The 23495-nt window shown below is 40.8% G+C and overlaps 1 protein-coding gene across 2 annotated transcripts in view; it reads left to right on the forward strand.

Annotated features, from left to right (window-relative positions):
- The first annotated feature begins 511 nt into the window (after positions 1-511).
- The window catches only part of WAPL (WAPL cohesin release factor), an 89353-nt gene continuing 66369 nt past the window's right edge, over positions 512-23495 (forward strand). For both annotated transcript variants that reach the window (XM_028098657.2, XM_028098658.2), the window contains exons 1-2: positions 512-983; positions 3707-4227. In XM_028098657.2, coding sequence (XP_027954458.2) covers positions 3729-4227 — 499 coding nt within the window. In that variant the 5' untranslated portion in view covers positions 512-983; positions 3707-3728. The remainder of the gene's footprint in view (positions 984-3706; positions 4228-23495) is intronic.

Genomic DNA, 23495 nt, shown 5'->3' on the forward strand with positions numbered 1-23495 from the left:
CGCGGCGTTAGGTGCCCAACGCTCCGGGCTTCCCGGTTCCCGCAGTCGTTACCTGCGCCGGGCCAGCACCCGCCAGGCCAGGTTGGAGGGCGGTTCCGAGCCGCGAGCTCCCCGCCTCCCCGCTCTCGGGCCCCGGCCCCAGCAGGCCTGGCGCAGCTGCACAGCCCACCGTCCCTAGACACCGGCGGGTCCCTCGGGGGGAAACGATTGACACAGCTGCCTGCACTGCGCCCCCCGGCTCTCCCCCGCGGCACCTGCGTCTCCCGGCCGGGCCGGGAGCTGGAATTGGCTCCCGAGCCCAGGCGGGTCAGGCCCGCCACGACCGCTACTCCCGCTACCCTCTCCCGCGCCCGGTTCCGAGCAAAGCGACCTCGCGGACCCGGACTACAACTCCCGTCGGGCGCCGCGGCCGGGCCAATGGCGGGCGCCGGAGCATGCGGGGAGTGGCGCCTGCGCGGCGGTTTGAGTAAGCGGCCGCGCGATTGGCTGCGGGGTCAGACGGCCGCGCGGGGCCTGTGGGAAGCGGAGTGACGGAGCGAGCGGCTGTTGGAGGAAGGAGGTGGGGGCCGGGAGTGCAAATGGCGTTGAGATGGTTCAGGGCCCTGTTCAAACTCCAGCGCTGACCATTCACCGGCGGAAGCGGCGGCGCAGGAGGCGGCGGCGGCCCAGCGGGGGCACGTAGTGGGCTCCGGTACCGGCTCCGGCGGCGGCGGCGGCCAGGGAGGCCTAGGCCCGGGCCCGGCCGGTGGCGCTCAAGGCGGGGAGGGAAGTTGCGGTGCCGCCGCTCCTCCCCCCTCCTCCACCGGGTTTCCTATTTACCCAGAGCGGAGTCGCGGGTTCTGACGGTGGCGGAGCCCCTTGCCTCTCTTCCCGCACAAGCCGGCCCTGCTCTCCCGCGCGGGACTCCCGCGCCCGTCCGTGGGCCGTTGGGAGCAGGATAGGCGGAGGCGGCCCGAGGCCAAAGCACCCGCCAGGCGCCGAGGGTAAGTGAGGTCTCGGGCGGCTGCCTAGGCCCGGAGGGAGGGTGGGGGAGGTAGGGGTCTGGAAGTCTCGCTGTCTCACCCACACAGCCTCTGGGGAAGTTGGGCAGGGGAATGACCTGAAGAACTCTCTTTTTCCTCTTTTATTTTTCCTTTTTCTGAGTTCCTTCCGGGCGGCTGCTGATTTACTTCCCTCCGCAAGCGCGGTCAAGTGCGTTGGTTTCAGCCCTGAGACCTTCGCAGTCTTTCCTCCGCCCCCGGCCGCCACCGAGGCCTTACACTGCCCTGGGGATTCAGTGGCAGAGGCTTCCGGGGCGTCGGAAGCTACATCCCGTTCCTGACGGTGGGGGGTGGGGAGGAGAAAAGTTGCGTGAGCTTCCAGCCGGAGGGGGCCGTCTCTCCCGCTACCTCCGGGTGCACCGACCGCCCCCAGGTGAGGATTTCTGGGTGGTTAGCTTCGCCCTTTCCGGCTCTCACTCCTTAGTGGAAGCCTTTAAGCCCTTGGGGATCCTAAAGACGTTGCACTTGGTTGAGGGTTAACTGTGAGGACTTTTTATCCCAGCGCACTTTCCTGAAAATTCGACCTGGCTTTGGGCAGAAGCAAGGGCCCAACGACCGAAAAAGACTTAGTTGTGAATCATTCTTTCCTTTTTCGTTAGGAAAGTCTTTGGAGTTTGAAGTCTGAGCAAGACTGTGTGTACTTGAGATGTATTTAAAATATAATGTCAACTTTGTCTGCACACTTACTTGAATTTATACGTACTTTACACCCTAGGCTTAGATAATGCCATCTCAATTGTCTGTCTAGTGACTTTTCCAAAAAGACATGGAAAACTTAAAAGGAAGTCAGAAGTAGGGGATATTATGTAATGAGCACCCATGTATTAATCGTTAAGATTCAACAGTTATTTATTCTTAACCAAGTGTTTCTCATCTACACACTTTCCGTTCCACACCCTTTAAAGCTAGAGAATTGCTGACGTTATTTCATTAGTATTTTAGTATATATTTATAAAAGATATGGACTCTTAAAAAACATAAGCATGATTTTCTTATCGCTTAATATATTTAACTCCTTTATATCAAGTGTTTGCAGACTTTGAACTTGCAACAGTGAATGCTTTGTGGTTCCAGGACCATTTTCCTCCTGGGTCCAAAGGAGCTCAAGTCTAGATTTTTGGTTTTTAGGTGATTACTACATTTTTAGGTGATTACTACCGTGAATTGTATACAAAACGTTCCAGCCTTGTTGGTGTATATGTAAATGTAGGTCTGTAGATCAGTGCTTTACATTCTTGGAGGAATGAAATGACTTCATTCTGTTGTTCTTACAGATACCAAATATACTTAAGTTTTGTTTAGGCTGTATGTAACAGGAAAGACAAAGATTCTTTAGTGTAAATTGACAGTAGACGGGGAAATAGATCTCTCTCAGGAAAAGGTTTTGTATCATGTTAAAAGGTCTTCACACTATTTTCTCTTAATGGAGATCTGTATGATGACCAGTAGTTACTTTGTCAAATTAGAATTGGTTTCTAAATAAATATGAGAGAGGAAAATTCTCTATGAATATATGTAAAACAAAGTTTATAGTGATATAAGTTGCAAGAATTTAAGTTAGTAAAGGAAAAATACGTTTAAAGAATAGACAAAAATATATTCAAAAGTAGAAGTCAAATGTCCTTCCAGTTGTTGTATTTTAAATTTTAAGGTATGAAGATTTTCAAAACCTAGACAATTGTTCTTTTTTTTAAGGTGTATTTAATATAGCGATATTTAAACTTTAGAAGGTTGGAGTGTAGGAAATGGATAAGAACTGATAGTGTTTAAAAAGGACTGTAACTCGCTTTAAAAACGTTTTACTCTTGATTTACTGTCCTGAATTTTTTTGTCATGGTATTTATTATTACGTAGACACATCAGGTGAGTATGTTTATCTATTATAAAGCAAAGAGGAAAATAAAGTTACATATTTCTGTTGCTTCATTTAATAATCAGCAGACCAGTCTAATATGCTGGAGTTCACCAGCTTCAGAAAACCTAACTCAGCAAATGAGCACAGCACTATAGGGACAAGGAAGATAGAATAAGGAGATGACAAACTAGGGAATATTTTTCAAGTCACAGTTCAAACTACGTTAGACCAAGAATCAGAATCTTTAAGATTGTTTTAAAAGCTGTAGATTTTAATACATGAGAAAATAGTACCATTTTTCTGACTTTTTCCCCTTCATTTGAATAAATGCTCTGAAGTTTGAAAGACCTGATTTAGTCAGTTATTTGATACGTCTGAGATCCTGAAAAAAATTAACATTTCGTGTTTAAGATTTTATATTAGGAGTAATAACCCTATTCAGATTATTTTTTTTTAAGGTAACTGATATTTATAAGAATAGTGCATAGACTCATTTGAAACTTAAAAAAATTGATGTTCTGCTCTTAAATTGGTTTTGCGGATAAGTTGGTTTGTCATTACACTTGCTTACTTTGTAAGTAGTTTGTGAATATGTACTCATTGAAATAAGGAAATTGAGATCTGGAAATCTATAGAATAAAAAATGAGCCCCTTTCTTTATACACCCTCCCCATATTTAACCATTTTTAAAGGTTTATATCTTGAATGTTGAAAAGCCCTATGGGGAGACTCCCTGTTTCTTATTTTTATATTCATTGTTAACATTTATTATTTGGTGATTATATATATTCTTACTTTTTTTTTTCCACAGAGAATATGAAACAGGTGTCAAAATGACATCCAGATTTGGGAAAACATACAGTAGGAAAGGAGGAAATGGCAGTTCAAAATTTGATGAAGTCTTTTCCAACAAACGGACCACCCTTAGCACAAAATGGGGAGAGACCACATTTATGGCTAAATTAGGGCAGAAGAGGCCCAATTTCAAACCAGATATCCAAGAAATTCCGAAGAAACCTAAAGTGGAAGAAGAAAATACTGGAGATCCTTTTGGATTTGATAGTGATGATGAGTCTCTACCAGTTTCTTCAAAGAATTTAGCCCAGGCTAAGGGTTCCTCTTACTCAGAATCTAGTGAAGCTGCTCAGCTGGAAGAGGTCACTTCTGTACTTGAAGCTAATAGCAAAATTAGTCATGCAGTGGGTGAAGACAGTGTTGTATCTGATAAATGCTTACATTTGGAAGAAACTTTGGTTGGGAAAGAAAAGAGCACAAACCGAATCTTAGAAGATGATGCAAGCAAAAGTAGCTGTGCTAACTTAATGACTTCAGGTAAGGTTTTGAATTTCTTTATTCTGAGCCGGAAGAGCTTTGTGTAAGCCATTTAGTTAAATGCTTTAAATTCTAAAATACCATGCTTCTTGGGTTTTCTTTCTGCGTTTGTGATTAATGGAGACTATAGATAATTTTGTAGAAAAGACTTAAGAACTTTAAAGAAAACAATTGGGGGGGCACCTGGGTGGCTCAGTTGGTTAAGTGTCGGCCTTTGGCTCAGGTCATGATCCCAGAGTCCTGGGATCGAGCCGCATCGGGCTCCCTGCTCCGCGGGAAGCCTGCTTCTCCCTCTCCTACTCCCTCTGCTTGTGTTCCCTCTCTCGCTGTGTCTCTCTGTCAAATAAATAAAATCTTAAAAAAAACCAAAAAAACAATTGGGGGTTGAAATTTTACTTTAGCAACTTGGATATTAATGCTTCCAGGCTGTTACTCATGGTACATTTTGGGAATAGTTTTTCCAACATCCCTGACTCCATTTCCAGCAAGAAACATCTCTTTTTGTTGTCTTAGGATGACAGTATCTCATTTCTGTTACTGTGGAGGATTTGTATTGTTACTGATAATGGAAATGAGATGAGCATTTACAATGAGGATTAAGTTTAGGAGTGTTAGGCTTTCCTTCAAAACTAGTTTAGAAAGATTAAGGAGGTATTGTGGAAACCTTGAAGAATTGAACTTCATTGCAATTTGAGATTTGTTTGGAGTCTGGCACTGGTAGCAGCTTGTATTAATAGATTTTAATCCACAAAACCAGTTGTATTTTTAAAGTGTTAATTTGTAAATCTGGCATCTAGAGTTCATTCAAAAAACAATATATTTTGTCCGTTTTACCCCAGTCCTTTTGTAAAAGACTTGAGACTTACAGTAACTGGTAAAAGTGCAATTAATTAAAAGACCGAAGAACTGAGATTGGAGGTAGCAGGAGAGATAGCATGCTTGCTTTATTAGCAGTAGGACAAGGATGGCACTGTAGTTGAAAACAGACCTTAGATTTCGACTTCCTGGCAAGGTTTGGTGATACAAAAGGTTATATAGATCTCATATTTTGAAAGGAAGTAAAGACAGAACTTTCCTAGTACTGAATTCTTAAGAGGAATTTGTCCTTGAGGCTTAATATAAGTTCCTCAAACAGTATAATAAAAGATTTTGCCTTGCATAGTTTTACTAAAAATGCTGAACATTTTTCACTCTTTTTCTCACCCTTGGATGAGAGGATGAGCCAGCTGTTATTGTCATTCCCTTGATTCTCCCGGTTAATTCTGATTTGGCTGTCCTTATGCTTTGCCTACATTTTCTTCTGAAGCATTGTTCAAAACTTAAGGTTAGGATAAATTTTCATTAAAAAAATAGCTTAAAAACTGTTTCCAGATCAGCTCCTAAAAACATAATTATAGGACTGTTGAACCAGAATAAACTAACTCAGATCTCTTTACTTTATAGATGAGGCTCAAAGAGGTAAAGTGACTATCCAAGGGTGGCTAGTGGCACAATTAGAATGAGACTCATTTATCGATTTTTAACATGTTGAACGCATACTGTGTGCCCTGCACTGTGATAGGCTGTGGGAGTGCTGTTCCACATCACTTATCCAGTGTTCTTACTGCTGTGTCTTGACCTCCGATATTTAATCCACAGTGTGGGGTACATAGCCTGGAGGAAGGAAGATGAGACTGAGGAAATGGCGAAACTGGTCAAGGAAGGCACACACAGCTTCCCCAAGTGCTGTCTTTTTGAGAACAGGGCATCACTGGCAGGCAGAGAGTAATGGGATGAATGTTTAGGTAGAGGGACAATACAAACTTAGAAATTAAATATATGTAGACAGCAGTTGCTTATATAGTTTTGCTGATGTTAACATCTGTATCTGTCCACACTGCCATATGAAGTTGTTAGGTGGGAACTGCAAGCAGTTTTCTGTAGAAATGAGATATTAGCTTCCCAGTCTGATATAGCTAAATTGTACTACTGCTGCTGCTAACTGTGGACTGACTGGGAACCCAGACTCCATTATAGTAGTTTTGTGAGGAGAAAAATGTACTAAAATACAGATAAATAGATGTTTGAGAACATCTTGTCCCTCTTCCTTTTTCACGAGGTATCCTTAGTGAAAGGGCATGGGGCAGCACTATGAATATTTTTTTTTCTCTCTTTTCCCTTGACCACCCAGAGCTGCAGCAACCCTGGCAGCCCCCTGTAGGATAAGACGAGATCTTTGAAGGAATGCTTTTAGTTCTCATGGTAGTCTTCTTCTAAGTTCTTAAAAACCATTTATAGGTCTGTATGTTTCTAAGTTGATTATAGTTTTGGGAATACTTATAACCTTCCTTTTCTTTACCCCTATCCTCTAACATTTGGGCATTTCCCTGTTTTCTAGACTTCCCGTATTATGTCTGTCAGATTGTCATCGCCTTTACTCTCCTTGAGCAAGCCTTCTGGTTTTAGTTGAAGTTTAGAAACCCAAACTTAAATTTTTTATAAAGGGGGTCTTTATAAATCAAAAGTGGTTGCTAACCTTTTTTGAACTAAAGATCCTTTGAGAATGATAAAATTTTCGACTCTTAAAAATAAAACTACATGTTAATATCTCAGAACTCTCAGGTCATTTTTACACACTTGAGTCTTTGAGAAATTTTATGATAAAGTTTGTTGAAAGTGCACTAGCTAAATTCCATAGTATCCTTCCAGTGGAATTCAGACCATTTTCACTGTAGAATTATATCACATCAGTGAAAAGGGCTTATCCAAGTTCAAATTTACTGTGTCATTTCTCCTGGCATTAAGTTTAAGGTGCATCTCTTTCTCCGAAGGGGAATATGTAGTTAATTTTTAGCTACTATTAAAATTCTTTCATATATTATTATATTTTCTACCAGGTAGCACTTTTAAAAACTGTGGCTTATTTGGAGAGGAAATGCAGAATGAGGTCATGATAAAATGTGTTATTGTTATCATTTTCCAAATAGATGTTTGATGGGAAAGAGAACTAGAAGCGAGATTACAAACTGTGAATGAGAACCAGAAAGAAGGGTTGAGTTGCTAAAATGTCCCTAACTTTTCATTTAAAAAACAAAACACTTAAAAAAAAAACAAAACAAAACACTTAAGGGCGCTTGGGTGGCTCAGTCGGTTATCTTTGGCTCAGGTCATGACTGCAGGGTCCTGACTGCAGGGTCCTGGGATTGAGCCTCCTGTCGGGCTCCCTGCTCAGTGGGGAGTCTACTTCTCCCTCTTCCTCTGCCCCCTCATTTGCTCTACACTTTCTCCATTTACCATCCTCTCCTCCCTGGATTATTATTATTTTTTTAAAGATTTTATTTATTTATTTGAGAGAGACAGAGATAGCGACAGAGAGAGCGTGAGCGGGAATGAGAGGGAGATGCAGGCTCCCTGCGGGGCTGGATTCCAGGACCCTGGGATCATGACCTGAGCCGAAGGCAGACCCTTAACCGACGGAGCCACCCAGGTGCCCCCTACTCCTTGGATTATTTTGAAGACTTACATTTTTATTTGGGAGGGTGGGCAGTGAGGGAAAGAGAGAGTGTGTGCATGGTGAGAGGGAAAAAAGCAGACTCCCTGCTGAGCACGGAGCCCAGATGTGGCCCAGATATGGGACTTGGGGCTTGATTTCATGACCCTGAGATTATAACTCAAGCTGAAATCAAGAGTCAGACAGTTAACCTGCTGAACCACCTGGGTACTCCTCCCTGGATTATTACTATGTTTCATTTTTTAAAGATTTTATTTACTAGGGAGAGAGAGCGAGCACACACGCAACAGAGGGAGAGTGGAAGAGTTAGAAGCAGATTCCCCGCTGAGCAGGGAGCCGGACCTGGGGCTCCAATCTCAGGACCCTGAGATAACCCGAGCCAAAGGCAGATGCTTAACCAACTGAGCGCCCCAGGCACCCCTCCCTGGATTATTTTAATGCAGATTCAGGACTTGTATTTTATCTGCAAATACTTAAGTTGTAATTGCTGTTAAAGTGAGTTCTCCAACAGGTGTGCCACTTAAAATGGCCCTTAGTAGGACCTAAAGGTTTGCCCTTATAAGAGGTCTTGGAATATTCTTTGAAGTGTTGAATCCAGGGCTGTGTGCATTAGGGGCAAAAGAAGGCTTCTCTTGCTTTTTGTATGAGGCTACTTCCATTTTCCATCTTTGTGCTTTCTGCTACAGGTTTTTAATCTGGACTCTAGAATAAAGTATGTAAAGACTTATATTTCCACTTGGCACACTTTGCTTGCCAGCCAGCTGGGATTCAGTCTACACATCCTGCCAAATATTGAGATAACTACTGCATAGTCTCTTAATTTGCATGACTGGTTTTGTAGCCAGTACATTTTTTCCATTTGCTTAAAGCTGTACTGAGTGTTTGTATGTTAGAGGGATGTTATTGTCAGGAATGTAAGAACTTTGATTTGGAACTGAAGATGATTTTTAGAAAGGGATGCATTGTTCTATTCCTGAAAGCTTAAAGTAGGCCAGGAATTTGTGAAGTGAGATGAGATTTTCATCTGCTTACTGGATAAAGTATAGGTGATTAATGAGGATTATTAAAGAATGCTGAAAGTATAGTATCATCAAGAGTTTCTAGCTTTCATTTAGGTATTGAATGTATTTGTTTAGAATATATTTAAGTCATACCTAAAATTCTTTTAAGAGAAGTAGATAAGAGACCTATTACTTATTTAGCTCCTACTTTATTTTGAGGCCTTTATATATCAGTCTGTTCTTAATCACAACTATGTAAGGCAGGCTTTATTTCCATTTTATAGAGGGTAAAGCACAGTTCAGTGAATAATTTGAATTATTAGTAGAAGATCTGAAAAACAACCAAAATGTTATTTTCATGAATGAACATAATTTTATCATATTTAAAGACATTTAAAATAACATGTCTCTGGGGCGCCTAGGTGGCTCAGTCAGTTAAGTGACTAGATTTTGGCTCAGAACAAGCCTGGCATTGGGCTCCTCGCTCAGCGGGGAGCCTGCTAGAGATTTTCTCCCACCCACCCCCCAGCTCGTGCACTCTCTCTCTCTCTCTCAAATAAATCTTTAAAAAAATAATAATGTCACTGTACAGTTTTATCTTGATGTTGGAAATGACCGTTGGGAACATATTATGGATTCCCTCCTGTTGCTATTTAAATAATTTTCTTTTTATTAAGAATTGTGGTCTAAGTAATTATAATAGTGAATAAAACTGACGTATTTTTGTAAGTAATAAGTATCTTCTATTTTTAATTTGTGTTATATACAAATGGAAATGCAAATGCAAATTCTGAAAGACATTGTAATTTTATTTTGTCCTAAAGTAGAACTTTTTTTTAGTTTGTTTATTTTTCTTAAAGATTTTATTTACTTATTTGACAGCAAGAGCAGGAACAAGCAGGGGGAGTGGGAGAGGGAGGAGCAGGCTTCCTGCCCAGCAGGGAGCCCATTGTGGGGCTCGAATCCCAGGACCCTGGGATCATGACCTGAGCTGAAGGCAGACACTTAACGACTGAGCCACCCAGGTGCCCCTATTTATTTACTTTTCTAGTAATCTCTTTACCCAACATGGGGCTTGAACTCACTACGCTTGATATTAAGAGTTGCATGCTCTTCCGACTGAGCCAGCCAGGTGCTCCAGAACTTTAATTTCTTGTAAAATATTTTCTTAGTAAAAGGAGGATTATTTTCAAGGTCTGAGCAATAACAAAAGTGCAGTTGACCACTAACAAGTTTCTTCTTGGATCCAGGTTGAATACCAGCCGTAGGAGAGTAGTACATAGAACTGGTAAGCATAGTTTCTGCCCTCTGGGAATGGAGCTATTGATTTCTGCTGGTAATAATAAGTAACTGCTTCTAAAACAGTGACAACACATTTTTATATAATGGTGCTTTTCAGAGATTTTCCGTATGCCATATTTTTAGAATTTAGAGCCAGATGATACATACATTTTTCTGGTCCAATCTCTGACTCCAGGAAGCAGTCCGAAACTTTTCCAGAGCCCTGATGGTAGAAGAGGATAAATTTGTTCATAGGAAGGTCTCATGGATGCCTGCCTTCCAGCCATTCAGCTATTTTAGTGTCCTCTGTATGCTGAGTGCTTGTTTATGTCAATGAACAAGATCTAATTCACATTCTAGTGGGCAAGACATGATTGAATAGAGAATAAGAAGTGTGCTGAAAATTAGAAAAATAGAAGGGTCTGAGATGCCTTGCTGGCTTAGTCAGAAGAGCCATGTGACTCTTGATCTTGGGGTGCTGAGTTCAAGCCCACCCATGTTGGGTGTAGAGATTAATTAAATAAGCTTTCCACTTTTTAAATTTATTCATTTGAGACAGAGCATGAGCAGGGGGAGGGAGAGGCAGAGGGAGAAGCAGACTCCCTGCTGAGCAGGGAGTCTGGTGTGGGGCTCCACTGCACGACCTGGAGATCATGACCTGAGCCAAAGGCAGACACTCAAACGTCTAAGCCACCCGGGTGCCCCAATAAATAAACTTTTTAAAAACAAAAAGAAAATATAGGGTCGTATGAGAGTGTATAATAGGCTATTTACCTGGTCAGAGTGAGGGGTAGGGACAAGGCTGACATTTAACTTGGGACCGGCTGCTGTACTGAGCAAGGATAAAAGTGGCAGAGCTTAGTGGCATGGGAAGTGAGGAAGATGGACACATTAAGAATAATTCTCAGGTATTTAATGTGAGCAAATGGTAATGTCATTCATTGAGATAAATGGACATTTTGAGAGTAAGTTCATCAGTTCAGGTTTGGGCACATTGGATTTGAGGTATTTGTGAGGGATATGATATGTTGGTATGGAACTTAGGTAAGAAGTCTTTGTTGGAGATAATACATTTAAGATTCAGCATATAAATGTTATTTGAGGGGTGCCTGGATGGCTTAGTTAAGGGTCTGATTCTTGGTCTCAGCTCAGGTCTTGATTTCAGGGTTGTGAGTTTAAGCCTTGTGTTGGGCTCCATGCTGGGTATGGAACCTACTTAAAATAAATGAGTGAGTGAGTGAGTGAATGAATGAATGAATAAATAAATGTTATTTGAAATTATAGGATTAGATGAAGTTATTGAGAATGTAAGAGGAAAAAGTACTGAGCTATGAAGAACTTGTAGTACTTGATGGAGACAAGAAGAAGAAAAACTAGATAAGGAAATTGAGTAAGAGTAGCTAGAGCATCAGTAGGAACATTGAGTCAGTGCTATTTTATAGAAGCCAGCAGAAAGGTGTTCATGAAGGATCAGCTGAATTGGAATGCTATTGCAAAATCAACAAGAATGAGGACTGCAAAGCTGGCATTGGAGTGTGCAGCTTGGGTTGGAACAGTCTGAGTAGTGCGTACATAGTGAAGGTAGGGGTAGCAAGAATGTACACAACTTGTTAAAGATGTTTGAAGGGGAGAAGAGAGGTTCTGAAAAGTTACGAGGTGATGAGGGGTTCCGGAAGGTTTGATTGCATGGGAGAGCCTTGTAGCATAAACTTCAAAGCATAGGGGAGAGAAGGGATGCCAAATTTTCTGGACAGGAGGAATGACGGATGAGAATGTGAGCTTACAGAGAGGTGGAAGATAAGGTGGTTTATGGAGGAAAGCATTTTTCCCCCATGAAATGATAGAAGAGGTTATCTCTGAAAGCAGGAAAAAAGGGCAAGGAAATACGAAGGCCAGAGTGAAGGAACAAAGGGTTCAAACTGGTGTTGCAGAAAATGGAAGGAGCTGTGTAGAGAGAATTTTTGGACATTAATGAGGCCTTAGTGAAGATTATATCATTAGAAACTCATGGTTTCTAACTCACCTCATTGTGTTAGTGCCCCTCTCCCCACCTTTAGTAGGTCCTGTTAGCCAGAACCTGCACAGAATATTTGGATAGGAAAATTAGATTATCCTGGATTGTCATTTTTGTCTGACAAGATGTGGCATGACCAGATAGAGAAGAAAGGATTTAGGGTATTGTCCAGAGAGTGACTGAAGTAATGGACTATAGAATTTAAAATATTTAAGAACTGGACAAGGCTGGTGGATAGGAGAAAGGAGAGAAGAGGGTCAGTATACTGAAAGTCTTAATAGAAGTCAAGAGTGGGGTTACTGGAACAGGTTGGATAGTTAGTAGGTTGTGATTGAGAAGTGGGTTATCTGATTTTAATATTTAAGAGGTGAAGCGTTCTAGGACAGGACAAGTTTCTGCATGAAACTGAGAATTGGTGTCTGAGCTGGAATGTAGAAGACTACGGATGGGAGAAGGTTAAAGAACCGTGAGGTCAGGAGATTGGGATTTGGTGGAATTCAGCATGATAGCAAGACTGGCATGAGGGTAAGTTATAAATCCTGTGTAAAACCCTCACATGAAGAATAAGAGGTTGTTAGATGACAGGTAAGGGGAAGATTAGAGGGTAACTAGCTAAGTGGCACAAGCCTCAAAAGAATAGGCTTTTTTATAAGAGGGTGGAGTAATAATAGTTTTATAAACAGGCTCTGGAGAGCCAGCATACCAGTGACCCCAAAGCATCCTACTCTCAGATACTTAGAGGGGTTGCAGGAGAACAGGCACGTGTAGTTAGGGCATGGAAGTGGTAGAGGGAATGAATCCCCAGGTATATGAGTGTCCTGATCACCTGTGTGCTTTAGACTTAAGGATTTGGGTGGTGGTGGTGCTCAGTTGTTGGATTATGAGATCGGAAAGAAGTACAGATACATTTTGAGTATTGAAGTTCAGGAGAAGGTAGATCACAAGATGTGTTTACATTTTGGATCCTGACCCAGAGAAACAGATGGGAAGCATGGTGGCTTTAGAACCAAATTTTCCTATAGCAGTTTAAAACCATATATATGTGTAAAAGATTTATTGAGAGAGAGAGAGAACGCACATGAGTGTGCACATGGGGGGAGGGGCCCAGGGAAAGAACCTTCAAGCAGACCCCCTGCTGAGCCCAGAGCCTGACTCTGGGCTCTATCCTAGGACCCATGAGATCATGACTGGAGCCAAAACCAGGAGCTGGAGGCTTAACTGACTGAGCCACCCAGGCACCCCTCCCCGTATGTTTTTTTAGTTCCAGTCTTGATTTATCAGTCAAGGTCCCAACTGGAAATAGGTGGAATGCCCCAATTAGGCTAATGCCAGGAAAGTATATTTATAAAGGAGCTGTTTACATAGGTGTGGGGAGAATGTTAGGGGAAGCACAAAGGATGGTGTCGTAGGCTTGGTTAGCTGCAGTGAAGCTATTATCACCCATTTTCACAGGGACAAGAGATCATCTGAGCCATAGAGAGGAAGCCACCTTAAGAGGAGCAGTATCCTTCTGTTGAGGGGCTTCATAAGCAAAGTGCTGGAGGGGTAACGTACCCTGAACCTAAATTTCCTCTTTCCCTCCTTTGTACTGCTGGGGCTCCTCATGGGTAGAACCCAGTGGAAGAAGTAAGGAAACTTTGATATACAGGTCAGCCTCCTGAGAGGGCTGAGATCAGGGTGGAGAGTGGATCTGGAAGGACAAGTGGAAAATACCTGGTGTAATATCTTTTTTTTTTTTAATTTGCATTACCTTTATTAGTGAGATTGAGTATCTTTTCATATTTTTTTTCTTTATGGTGCTGTTTATTTTTATTTTTATTTATTTTTAATTTTTTATTGTTATGTTAATCACCATACATTACATCATTAGTTCTTGATGTAGTGTTTCATGATTCATTGTTTGTGCCTAACACCCAGTGCTCCACGCAGAACGTGCCGTCTTTAATACCCATCACCAGGCTAACCCATCCCCCCACCCTCCTCCCCTCTACAACCCTCAGTTTGTTTTTCAGAGTCCATTGTCTCTCATGGTTCGTCTCCCCCTCCGACTTACTCCCCTTCATTCTTCCCCTCCTGCTATCTTCTTTTTCTTTTTTCTTAACATATGTTGCATTATTTGTTTTAGAAGTACAGATCTGTGATTCAACAGTCTTGCGCAATTCACAGTGCTCACCATAGCACATACCCTCCCCAATGTCTATCACCTAGCCACCCATCCCTCCCACCCCCCACCACTCCAGCAACACTCAGTTTGTTTCCTGAGATTAAGAATTCCTCATATCGGTGAGGTCACATGATACATGTCTTTCTCTGATTGACTTATTTCACTCAGCATAACACCCTCCAGTTCCATCCACGTCGTTGCAAATGGCAAGATCTCATTCCTTTGATGGCTGCATAATATTCCATTGTGTATATATACCACATCTTCTTTATCCATTCGTCTGTCGACGGACATCTTGCCTCTTTCCACAGTTTGGCTATTGTGGACATTGCTGCTATAAACATTGGGGTGCACGTACCCCTTCGGATCCCTACATTTGTATCTTTGTGGTAAATACCCAGTAGTGCAATTGCTGGATCGTACGGTAGCTCTATTTTCAACTGTTTGAGGAACCTGCATACTGTTTTCCAGAGTGGTTGCACCAGCTTGCATTCCCACCAACAGTGTAGGAGGGTTCCCCTTTCTCCGCATCCCCGCCAACATCTTTCGTTTCCTGACTTGTTAATTTTAGCCATTCTGACGGGTGTGAGGTGGTATCTCATTGAGGTTTTGATTTGGATTTCCCTGATGCCGAGCGATGTTGAGCACTTTTTCATGTGTCTGTGGGCCATTTGGATGTCTTCTTTGGAAAAATGTCTGTTCATGTCTTCTGCCCATTTCTTGATTGGATCATTTGTTCTTTGGGTGTTGAGTTTGATAAGTTCTTTATAGATTTTGGATACTAGCCTTTTATCTGATATGTCATTTGCAAATATTTTCTCCCATTCTGTCGGTTGTCTTTTGGTTTTGTGGACTGTTTCTTTTGCTGTGCAAAAGCTTTTTATCTTGATGAAATCCCAATAGTTCATTTTTGCCCTTGCTTCCCTTGCCTTTGGCGATGTTTCTAGGAAGAAGTTGCTGCGGCTGAGGTCAAAGAGGTTGCTACCTGTGTTCTCCTTTAGGATGTTGATGGACTCCTGTCTCACGTTTAGGTCTTTCAACCATTTGGAGTCTATTTTTGTGTGTGGTGTAAGGAAACGGTCCAGTTTCATTCTTCTGCATGTGGCTGTCCAATTTTCCCCACACCATTTGTTGAAGAAACTGTCTTTTTTCCTGGTGTAATATCTTAAAACTGTAAAGTTCTGTGGAAACATACATGGTTGTGTAATTATTATCAAGGTACAGAATATTTCTGTTATCTTGAAAGTTCCTTCATGCTCCTTTTTGGTCAGTCCCTTCTCTCACTTCCAACTCCTGGGATCCACTGATCTGTTTTCTGTCTCTGGTTTTTATCTTTTCCAGAATGTCATATACATGGGATCATGTGGTATGTAGCTTTATCAGTCTGGCTTCTTTCAGTTAGTATAATGCTTTTAAAGAGTATTCCATGTAACAGTAGTTCATTCCTTTTTAATTGCTGAGTAGTAGTCTGTCTATATGTACTGTAATTCATTCATTAGTTGAAGGACATTTGGATTGTTTTCAGTTTGGGGCAATTATGAATGAAGCTGCTATAAACATTCACATTTAGGTTTTTGTTAGACATACGTCCTCATTACTCTTGGGTAATACCTAGGAGTGGGATTGCTGGTCATGAAAACATTGATCTTATTTTTTTTTTAATTTTATTTTTTTTAAAGATTTTATTTATTTATTTGAGAGAGCGAGAAAGAGAGAGAGCACATGAGAGGGGGGAGGGTCAGAGGGAGAAGCAGACTCCCCGCTGAGCAGGGAGCCTGATGCGGGACTCGATCCCGGGACTCCATGATCATGACCTGAGCCGAAGGCAGTCGCTTAACCAACTGAGCCACCCAGGCGCCTGAAAACATTGATCTTAAATTTAAATGCTTTCAAAGGGTATAATTTCCTATAAAATAATTTTAAAATAACACATTTAACTTGAGTATCAGTGATTTTTTTAAACCTTTTTATTGTAAAATAAAAGAGACAGAAAACCACACAATATAATGTATAAAAATGTTTAGTTCAGTGAATTATTTATAAGAGCAACACCCTTATAACCAACACCCACGTTAAGAAATAGAATTTTGGCAACCATTCTAGAATCTCTTCCATCTGTCCCTTCATCCCCACAATAACTGCTCTCCTGTCTTTTATCATAATCCCTTTCTTACTTGCAAGTGCCATAATTATTTACTGTTCACTTTCATACATTAAAAAAAAAAATAAAGAACAAGTTCCTCTTTAACAGCCAGAAGATTTTACAATACTCCTTTTTCTTTTTGAAGTTGTATTTCTATTCCACTTCCCCTTCAGAATTTTATCCTAATGAACATATTTATGCTTAGCCTTTTAATGGCCATCCTTTTCATAATTTTGTACAAAAATGTGTATACTTATTTAAATTTAAACTAAGAATTTACTGTGATTGTAATGCTCTAAGTATTTAAAAATTCTAGATGATTATGAGCACAATTATTAGTGCATAATTGATCAAATATGAATGCTATACGTTTCAAAGGCAAAATTTATTGGAAATGTACATCTTAATGACAGGTGGGGCTTTTTCCAATTCATGCGTATGACTACCATTGCTAGAATAAGAAAAAGCTTTGGCATCAATCTGTTCTTGTTTTTTAATACATGTAAGTGTTGAGAAACCATATTGACAAAAATAAGAATGAGAAGAGTTGTTATACCAGTTTCTATTTGGAAAGCAGTAATTGGAAACTACCTGACATTCAAAGGATGTTGCCCAGACATTACAGTTACTCAGGTAGGAAGCACAGAAGCCAGTAATCTATCACATTGTTTCTTTATAGGTTATGCCAGAATTGGAGCAATGTATCACAGTAAGATTAGGGATGGTGAGCAATATGCCATTATTCATAATGTGGGAAAATGATTAAATCCCAGGTGGGTTGGCACATCAGTTTTTGGAGCAGAGTAGAATTGAGGATTTGGAAATGAATTTCATTAAACCTCAGTTGTGCCTATATATATATTTTGAAAGGTTTTAGTGTAACTTTCGGGGTCTGTATACTTAGTTTGAAGAGTTAATTGCCACCTGGAAGGTAGGACCACTGGTTGAGGAGTGACTGGGGTATGTAGTACATTTCCTGTCTCCTGGTGGACAGAGATGGGCAGCTTGAGCAGGAGCCATGGTAGCAGATAAGCTCCTTGACTTGCTGGTAGGTTGTCACAGTTAACACAGGTTTATTGATTGGGGAAGCAGAGAGGTTGAGTTGATTTGGTGTATCTTTGTAGTGGGCCCAGCTGAGTAGCACTTTCGAAGTTATTTTTATTTATTGCCTTTTTTTTTTTTAACTGTTTTATCTTTTAAAGTACATGTAAATTTGGGGGCGCCTGGGTGGCTCAGTCCTTAAGCATCTGCCTTCGGCTCAGGTCACGATCTCAGGGTCCTGGGATCGAGCCCCGCATCGGCCTCCCTGCTCTGCAGGAAGCCTGCTTCTCCTTCTCCCACTCCCCCTGCTTGTGTTCCCTCTCTCAAATAAATGAATCAAATCTTAAAAGTAAAGTACATGTAAATTTGGTGTTTGATAGGTATGCTTTATAAAATATAAAAATGTCTTACATGATCAGTTAAAATGCTCTTTTTTTTTTTTTAAGTACCTTTTACCATTCAAATCTTTGAGTAAAATCGATCCACTGAAGAAGTGCCATATTTTTCCTTTGGCTTCTTAGGTGCCTCTGATAAATAGCCACATATTCTTATTGACAGTGAAAAAAAATCCATTCCCTTCCACAGAAGCAAATGCTATTTACAGTTTCTTTATAGCTTTTCTATATAAAGCTTATATAGCTTTATTTAGTCTTCAATATGCATACATATAAATCTATGTATTTTTTTTTTAAGATTTTATTTATTTATTTGACAGACACAGCAGGAGAGGAAACACAAGCAGGGGGAGTGGGAGAGGGAGAAGCAGGCTTCCCGCAGAGCAGGGAGCCCGATGCCGGGCTCGATCCCAGGATCCTGGGATCATGACCTGAGCCGAAGGCAGATGCTTAACGACTGAGCCACCTATGTATTCTTAAATACATATGCACAAACGGGAACATGATACATACATATATATAGCATATTGTGCCTTAAAAAACACTTAAAAGATTTTCCCCTAAGATGTACCCTTATCAATATTTATAGATCTACTTGTTCTTTTGTAGCAGTTTCATGGTTTTCCATTGTATGAATGTACCATACTTTAAAATTAGTTAGGGATATTTTGAGTGTTTTAGTTCTTTGCTATTACAAATAATTGCTATGTTGAACATCTCCCTACTTGTGTTTTTGAGCATCATGTCTCAGTATAGTGGTAAAAGATGTTTGTAGAAGTGGATTGAAAGGGCGTATACATTTAAATTTTCAGTTGATGTTGCCAAATTTCCCACTACCAGTGTGGCTTTTTTTGCAGGGAGGGGGAGCTTATCCTCCTATCAAACTTTGGGCTTAGCTTAGCTGAAAGAATACTGTTTATTTGGGTGAGTGGGAGGAAGTTAAATTTTTTTCATTTTAGAATATGTACATCTTTTTTAAAATTTTAAATTAAAAAAATCTTATTTGTGCATGGTAATGGTTGAAAGCTTCCCAGCTCTTTTCCCCAGTCACCCCGGTTCTCCCTGGAGTTACCATTTATTTTTTGTTTCAGTCTTTCTGACATACACTATACAGTCCTATACAGTCAATATATAGTCAACACAAGTAGTTACGCGCGTGTGCGTGTGTATCTGTGTGATTTAAATCCACAAATGTTAACGTGCTGTTTTGTACCTCGCTCTTTCTCTTAATATATCTTGGGTGGTGATGGGGGGATAATTACATTGTGGTATATAAAAGTGTTCTTTCCGGCCTCCGTCCCTTTTTTATTTAAAATACTACTGCATGGTGGGGCGCCTGGTTGGCTCGGTTGAGCATCTGACTCTTGATCTCATCTCAGGTCTTGATCTCAGGGTCATCAGTTCAGGCCCCACACTGGGCTCCGTGCTGGGCATGGAGCCTACTTAAAAAAAAAAAAAAATACTGCTGCATGGTTATGTCAGTATCTTCGTGCTGTAAGTTCCTTAAATCGTTCCTTGTTGATGTGAGACTTTGGGGTTGCTTTCAGTATTTTTGTTATCTTTTTAAGTTTCTTTATTTTTCAAATACCACTTAACTATATGACTACCAACCAGTAACTTATATCTATTATATTTCATCTGCAAAATGGGGTACAGGTTCACATTTCCTTATCTGAAACCTTTGGGGCCGGATTTGTCTTGGCGTTTAGGATGATTTTGGAATATAGAAAGTGGATATATTTTACATTAATATCCCATCAGAGTCTGAGGTGGTATTCTAATCGAAGACAGTGTTCAGAAAAAGAAAATATATTCCTAAGTAGGATAAATAAATAGCCTCACTTAGGTGAAGTCAGGTTTTGCTTCAGAAAATGTGTTAAGAGAAAATTTTTCAGAGCTTTTTGGGTGTTGGAATTGTGGATGAAGGCTTATGAATTTCTAATAGTACCTACCTCAGATGGTTGCTATGAGATCAAATGAATTAATATGTAGAAAGTATTTAGAACAGTACCTGACACATACTGAGGGCTTAGTAAGTCTAAATACAGTTCAACTTTGTTTTTTATCTCTGCTTTATTGAGATGTAATTAACACGTAACATTGTGTACTTTTTTTGTTTTTGAGAGAGAGAGGTGGAGCAGGTGTGTGGGAGGGGCAAAGGGAGAAGGAGGGAGAGAATCCCAAGCATGCTCCATGCCCAGCATGGAGCCGGATGCAGGGCTCTATCTCAGAACCCTGAGATCATGACCTGAGCTGAAATCAAGAGTTGGACCCTTAAGCAACTGAGCCACCCAGGTGCCCCAAATACTTTATTTTTTATTTTTTTTCTTTTAAGATTTTATTTTATTTTTATTTTTTAAAGATTTTATTTATTTGACGGAGAGAGACACAGTGAGAGAGGGAACACAAGCAGGGGGAGTGGGAGAGGGAGAAGCAGGCCTCCCACGGAGCAGGGAGCCCAATGTGGGGCTGGATCCCAGGACCCCGGGATCATGACCTGAGCCAAAGGCAGACGCTTAACGACTGAGCCACCCAGGCACCCCTGTCTTCTCCCTTTTTATAATGGATTATTTTGAAGCAAATTCCACACATTGTATTTCATATATACATATAATTCTTTAAAAGTTAAGGACTCCAGGGGCGCCTGAGTGGCGTAGTCGGTTGGGTGTCTGACTCTTGGTTTTGGCTCTGGTCACGATCTTGGGGTAGTGGGATCCAGCCCTGAGTCTGGCTCAGCGTGCAGTCCACTTGAGTTTCTCCTTCTCCCTTTGCCCCCTCCCCCCGCCCCTGCACTCTCTCTCCCTAAAATGAGTAAATAAATCTTTAAAAAAAAAAAAAGGACTCCACAAAAAGATAACACCGTACCATTGTTACTCTTTGTGGGAGGCAGGGGGGAGAGAGAATCTTAAGCAGTGGGCTCAATCTTAGGACCTTGAGATCCTGACCTGAGTAGAAATCAAAAGTCGAATGCTTAACTAACTGAGCCACCCAGGCACCCTGTACCGTTGTTATTCTTTAAGGTACTTAATATGTACCTTTGCCAGTTTTTATTATGTTTTAAGCTTTTGAACAGACTGGTTTTAGACAGTATATAATTAGGAAAGTCTTTTCCATCATCCCTATCCCTCAGGGCAACCATATCTGTACATAATGTAGATCTGCCTCATTCTCTTTTAAGAGTTACATAGTACTTAGATATGTGGCTGTATGATAATTTAAGTAGTTCTTTATTGATGGGTGTTCGTATTTATGAAGGCAAAAACCAGGAAATTGTAGTGTTTCTTATTTTATTTCATACCTATTTATAGAGTAAATGGTTATAAATTAAAACTGCTTGTTCAAGGGTAAGTTCATTTCTTTGACATGTACATTTTTAAGTTTAAAAGGTATTACCAAATTGTCCTTTGTAGTGGTTATACTAAGATATGCTCCTACAGAAATGTAGTTTTATTCTTGTTGCTTTTAAGTATTTCTTTGTATGAGCAGACCACTTTATTGACTGGCCTGTTAATGAATATTTAGATTTCATTGTTTTGGAATGATGTTGGTACACATACATCTGTTTTGCTGAACCAGGTGGAATTGCTCATATTTGATTATTTTTATTCATTTATTTGAAAGATTATTTGAGAGAGAGCGAGAGAGAGAGTGCATGCACATGAGCGGAGGGGCAGAGGCAGTGGGAGAGGGAGAGAGAATCCCAAGCAGACTCCTTGCTGAGTGTGGAGGCTAACTCAGGGCTCTGTCCCACAACTATGAGATGATGACCTGAGCCGAAAACAAGAGTTGGACACTCAACCAGCTGGGCCACTCAGGCGCCCCTATCTATTTATCTATTATCTATCTATTTAGAGAGTGCCGGAGTGGGGGTGGGGCAGGGGGAGAGAGAGACTCTTAAGTAGGCTCCACGCCCAGTATGGAGCCCAATGTGCCAGGCTTGAACTCATGACCCTGAGATCAAGACCTGAGCTAATACCAAGAGCCATACAGTCTCCCTTGTTGAATATCCTTTTTTTTTTCTTTTAAAGATTTTATTTATTCATTTGAGACACAGAGACACAGAAAGAGAGGGCATGAGCAGGGGGAGAGGCAGACAGAGACGGAGAAGTAGGCTCCCCGCTGAGCCAGGAGCCCAATGTGGGGCTTGATCCCAGGACTCTGGGATCACGACCCGAGCTGAAGGCAGACGCTTAACCATCTGAGCCACCCAGGTGCCCCTGAATATCCTTTCTTACTGAGTGACTGGTCAAGTTTCTAGATCATTTTTTTTTTGGGCGTCTTTTTATTAGTTATAGGCATTATGTGTGTAGTGTCAGTACCCTCCACTCTGGTTTGTCTAGTAGTTCTCTTAAATAGTGTTGTTTTCTGGACAGATTTAATTTTGATGAAATTAAATTTCTTTTTCTTTATGGTTAATGCTGTTTGTATCTTGTGAAGAAAACTTTCCCTGCCTGAGGTCATAAAGATACACTCCTGTATTCTAAAAAAAAAACTTTTCTTTTTCTCCATATTTAGGTCTCTAATTCATCTGGGTGTGTAGGAGTTCTTATTTATTTATTTATTTTATTTATTTGAGAGAGAGCGCACATGAGAGGGGGGAAGGTCAGAGGGAGAAGCAGACTACCCACTGAGCAGGGAGCCCGATGCGGGACTCGATTCTGGGACTCCAGGATCATGACCTGAGCCAAAGGCATTCGCTTAACCAACTGAGCCACCCAGGCGCCCCTTAATTTATTACTTAAAGATTCTTATTTACTTGAGAGAGAGAGAGAGAGAGAGAGTGCGTGAGAGAGCATGAGTAGGGCAGGGGGAGAGAGACAAGCAGACTCCCTGCTGAGAAGAGAGCCTGACATGGGGCTTGATCTCAGGACCGTGGGATTATGACCTGAGCAGAAGGCAGACTCGTAACCGACTGAGCCACCCAGGCGCCCCTGTAGGAGTTCTTTTTAAGTTAAGGAAATTGACCCCATTTTTGGTAATATTAGTTGGAATTATGTTTTTCACATTTTATTTCCTTTAATTTAACATGCTGAAATTTTATATTTTATGTAAATTAATATGGATTATGGGCTTAGAACTTCCCCATTCCAGGGTAATGTATTTTTTAAAAATTTTCTTATATTTTATAATAAGTGTTTAGTTTTATTTTCCATATTCAAGTCTTAATCTAGAATATATTTTAATATTTGAGGTAAAAAAATCAACTTTATTTCCCCCATATGTTCCAATACCCTTTATTGAATAATCCATCTTTCCCATAGATATTTGAAATTCCACAATCAACATATACTGATGTCCTGCATATATTTTCCTCCTTCTCTTTGTCCTTTAAACCAATAAAAATATATTTTAATTTGAAAACTTGCTGGAACTATACATATGACATATATATATGAAAATGTGCATGTATTTTCATACAGTTTCACAAAATGTGAAGAACGTGTGGAACCCATTCATGAATCTCTGCTCAAACTTACCTTCCCAACTTCTTTAATACTTCAAAGAGTATACTCATAGAAGCCTTAAATCATCCCACCTATTTATTCCTTTATAAAACTATGTATACTCCTGTTGTAAGTACTGGTATGTTTGTGTTTTTATTTTTTTAAATATGTTATTTATTGGACAGAGAGAGACACAGTGAGAGAGGAAACACAAGCAGGGGGAGTGGGAGAGGGAGAAGCAGGCTTCCCGCAGAGCAGGGAGCCTGATGCAGGGCTCCATGCAGGGCTCGATCCC

The sequence above is a fragment of the Eumetopias jubatus genome, unplaced genomic scaffold, assembly GCF_037043125.1.
Source record: "Eumetopias jubatus isolate StellerSeaLion01/CBP00866 unplaced genomic scaffold, mEumJub1_p1.0 scaffold_17, whole genome shotgun sequence".
Taxonomy (NCBI): domain Eukaryota; kingdom Metazoa; phylum Chordata; class Mammalia; order Carnivora; family Otariidae; genus Eumetopias; species Eumetopias jubatus.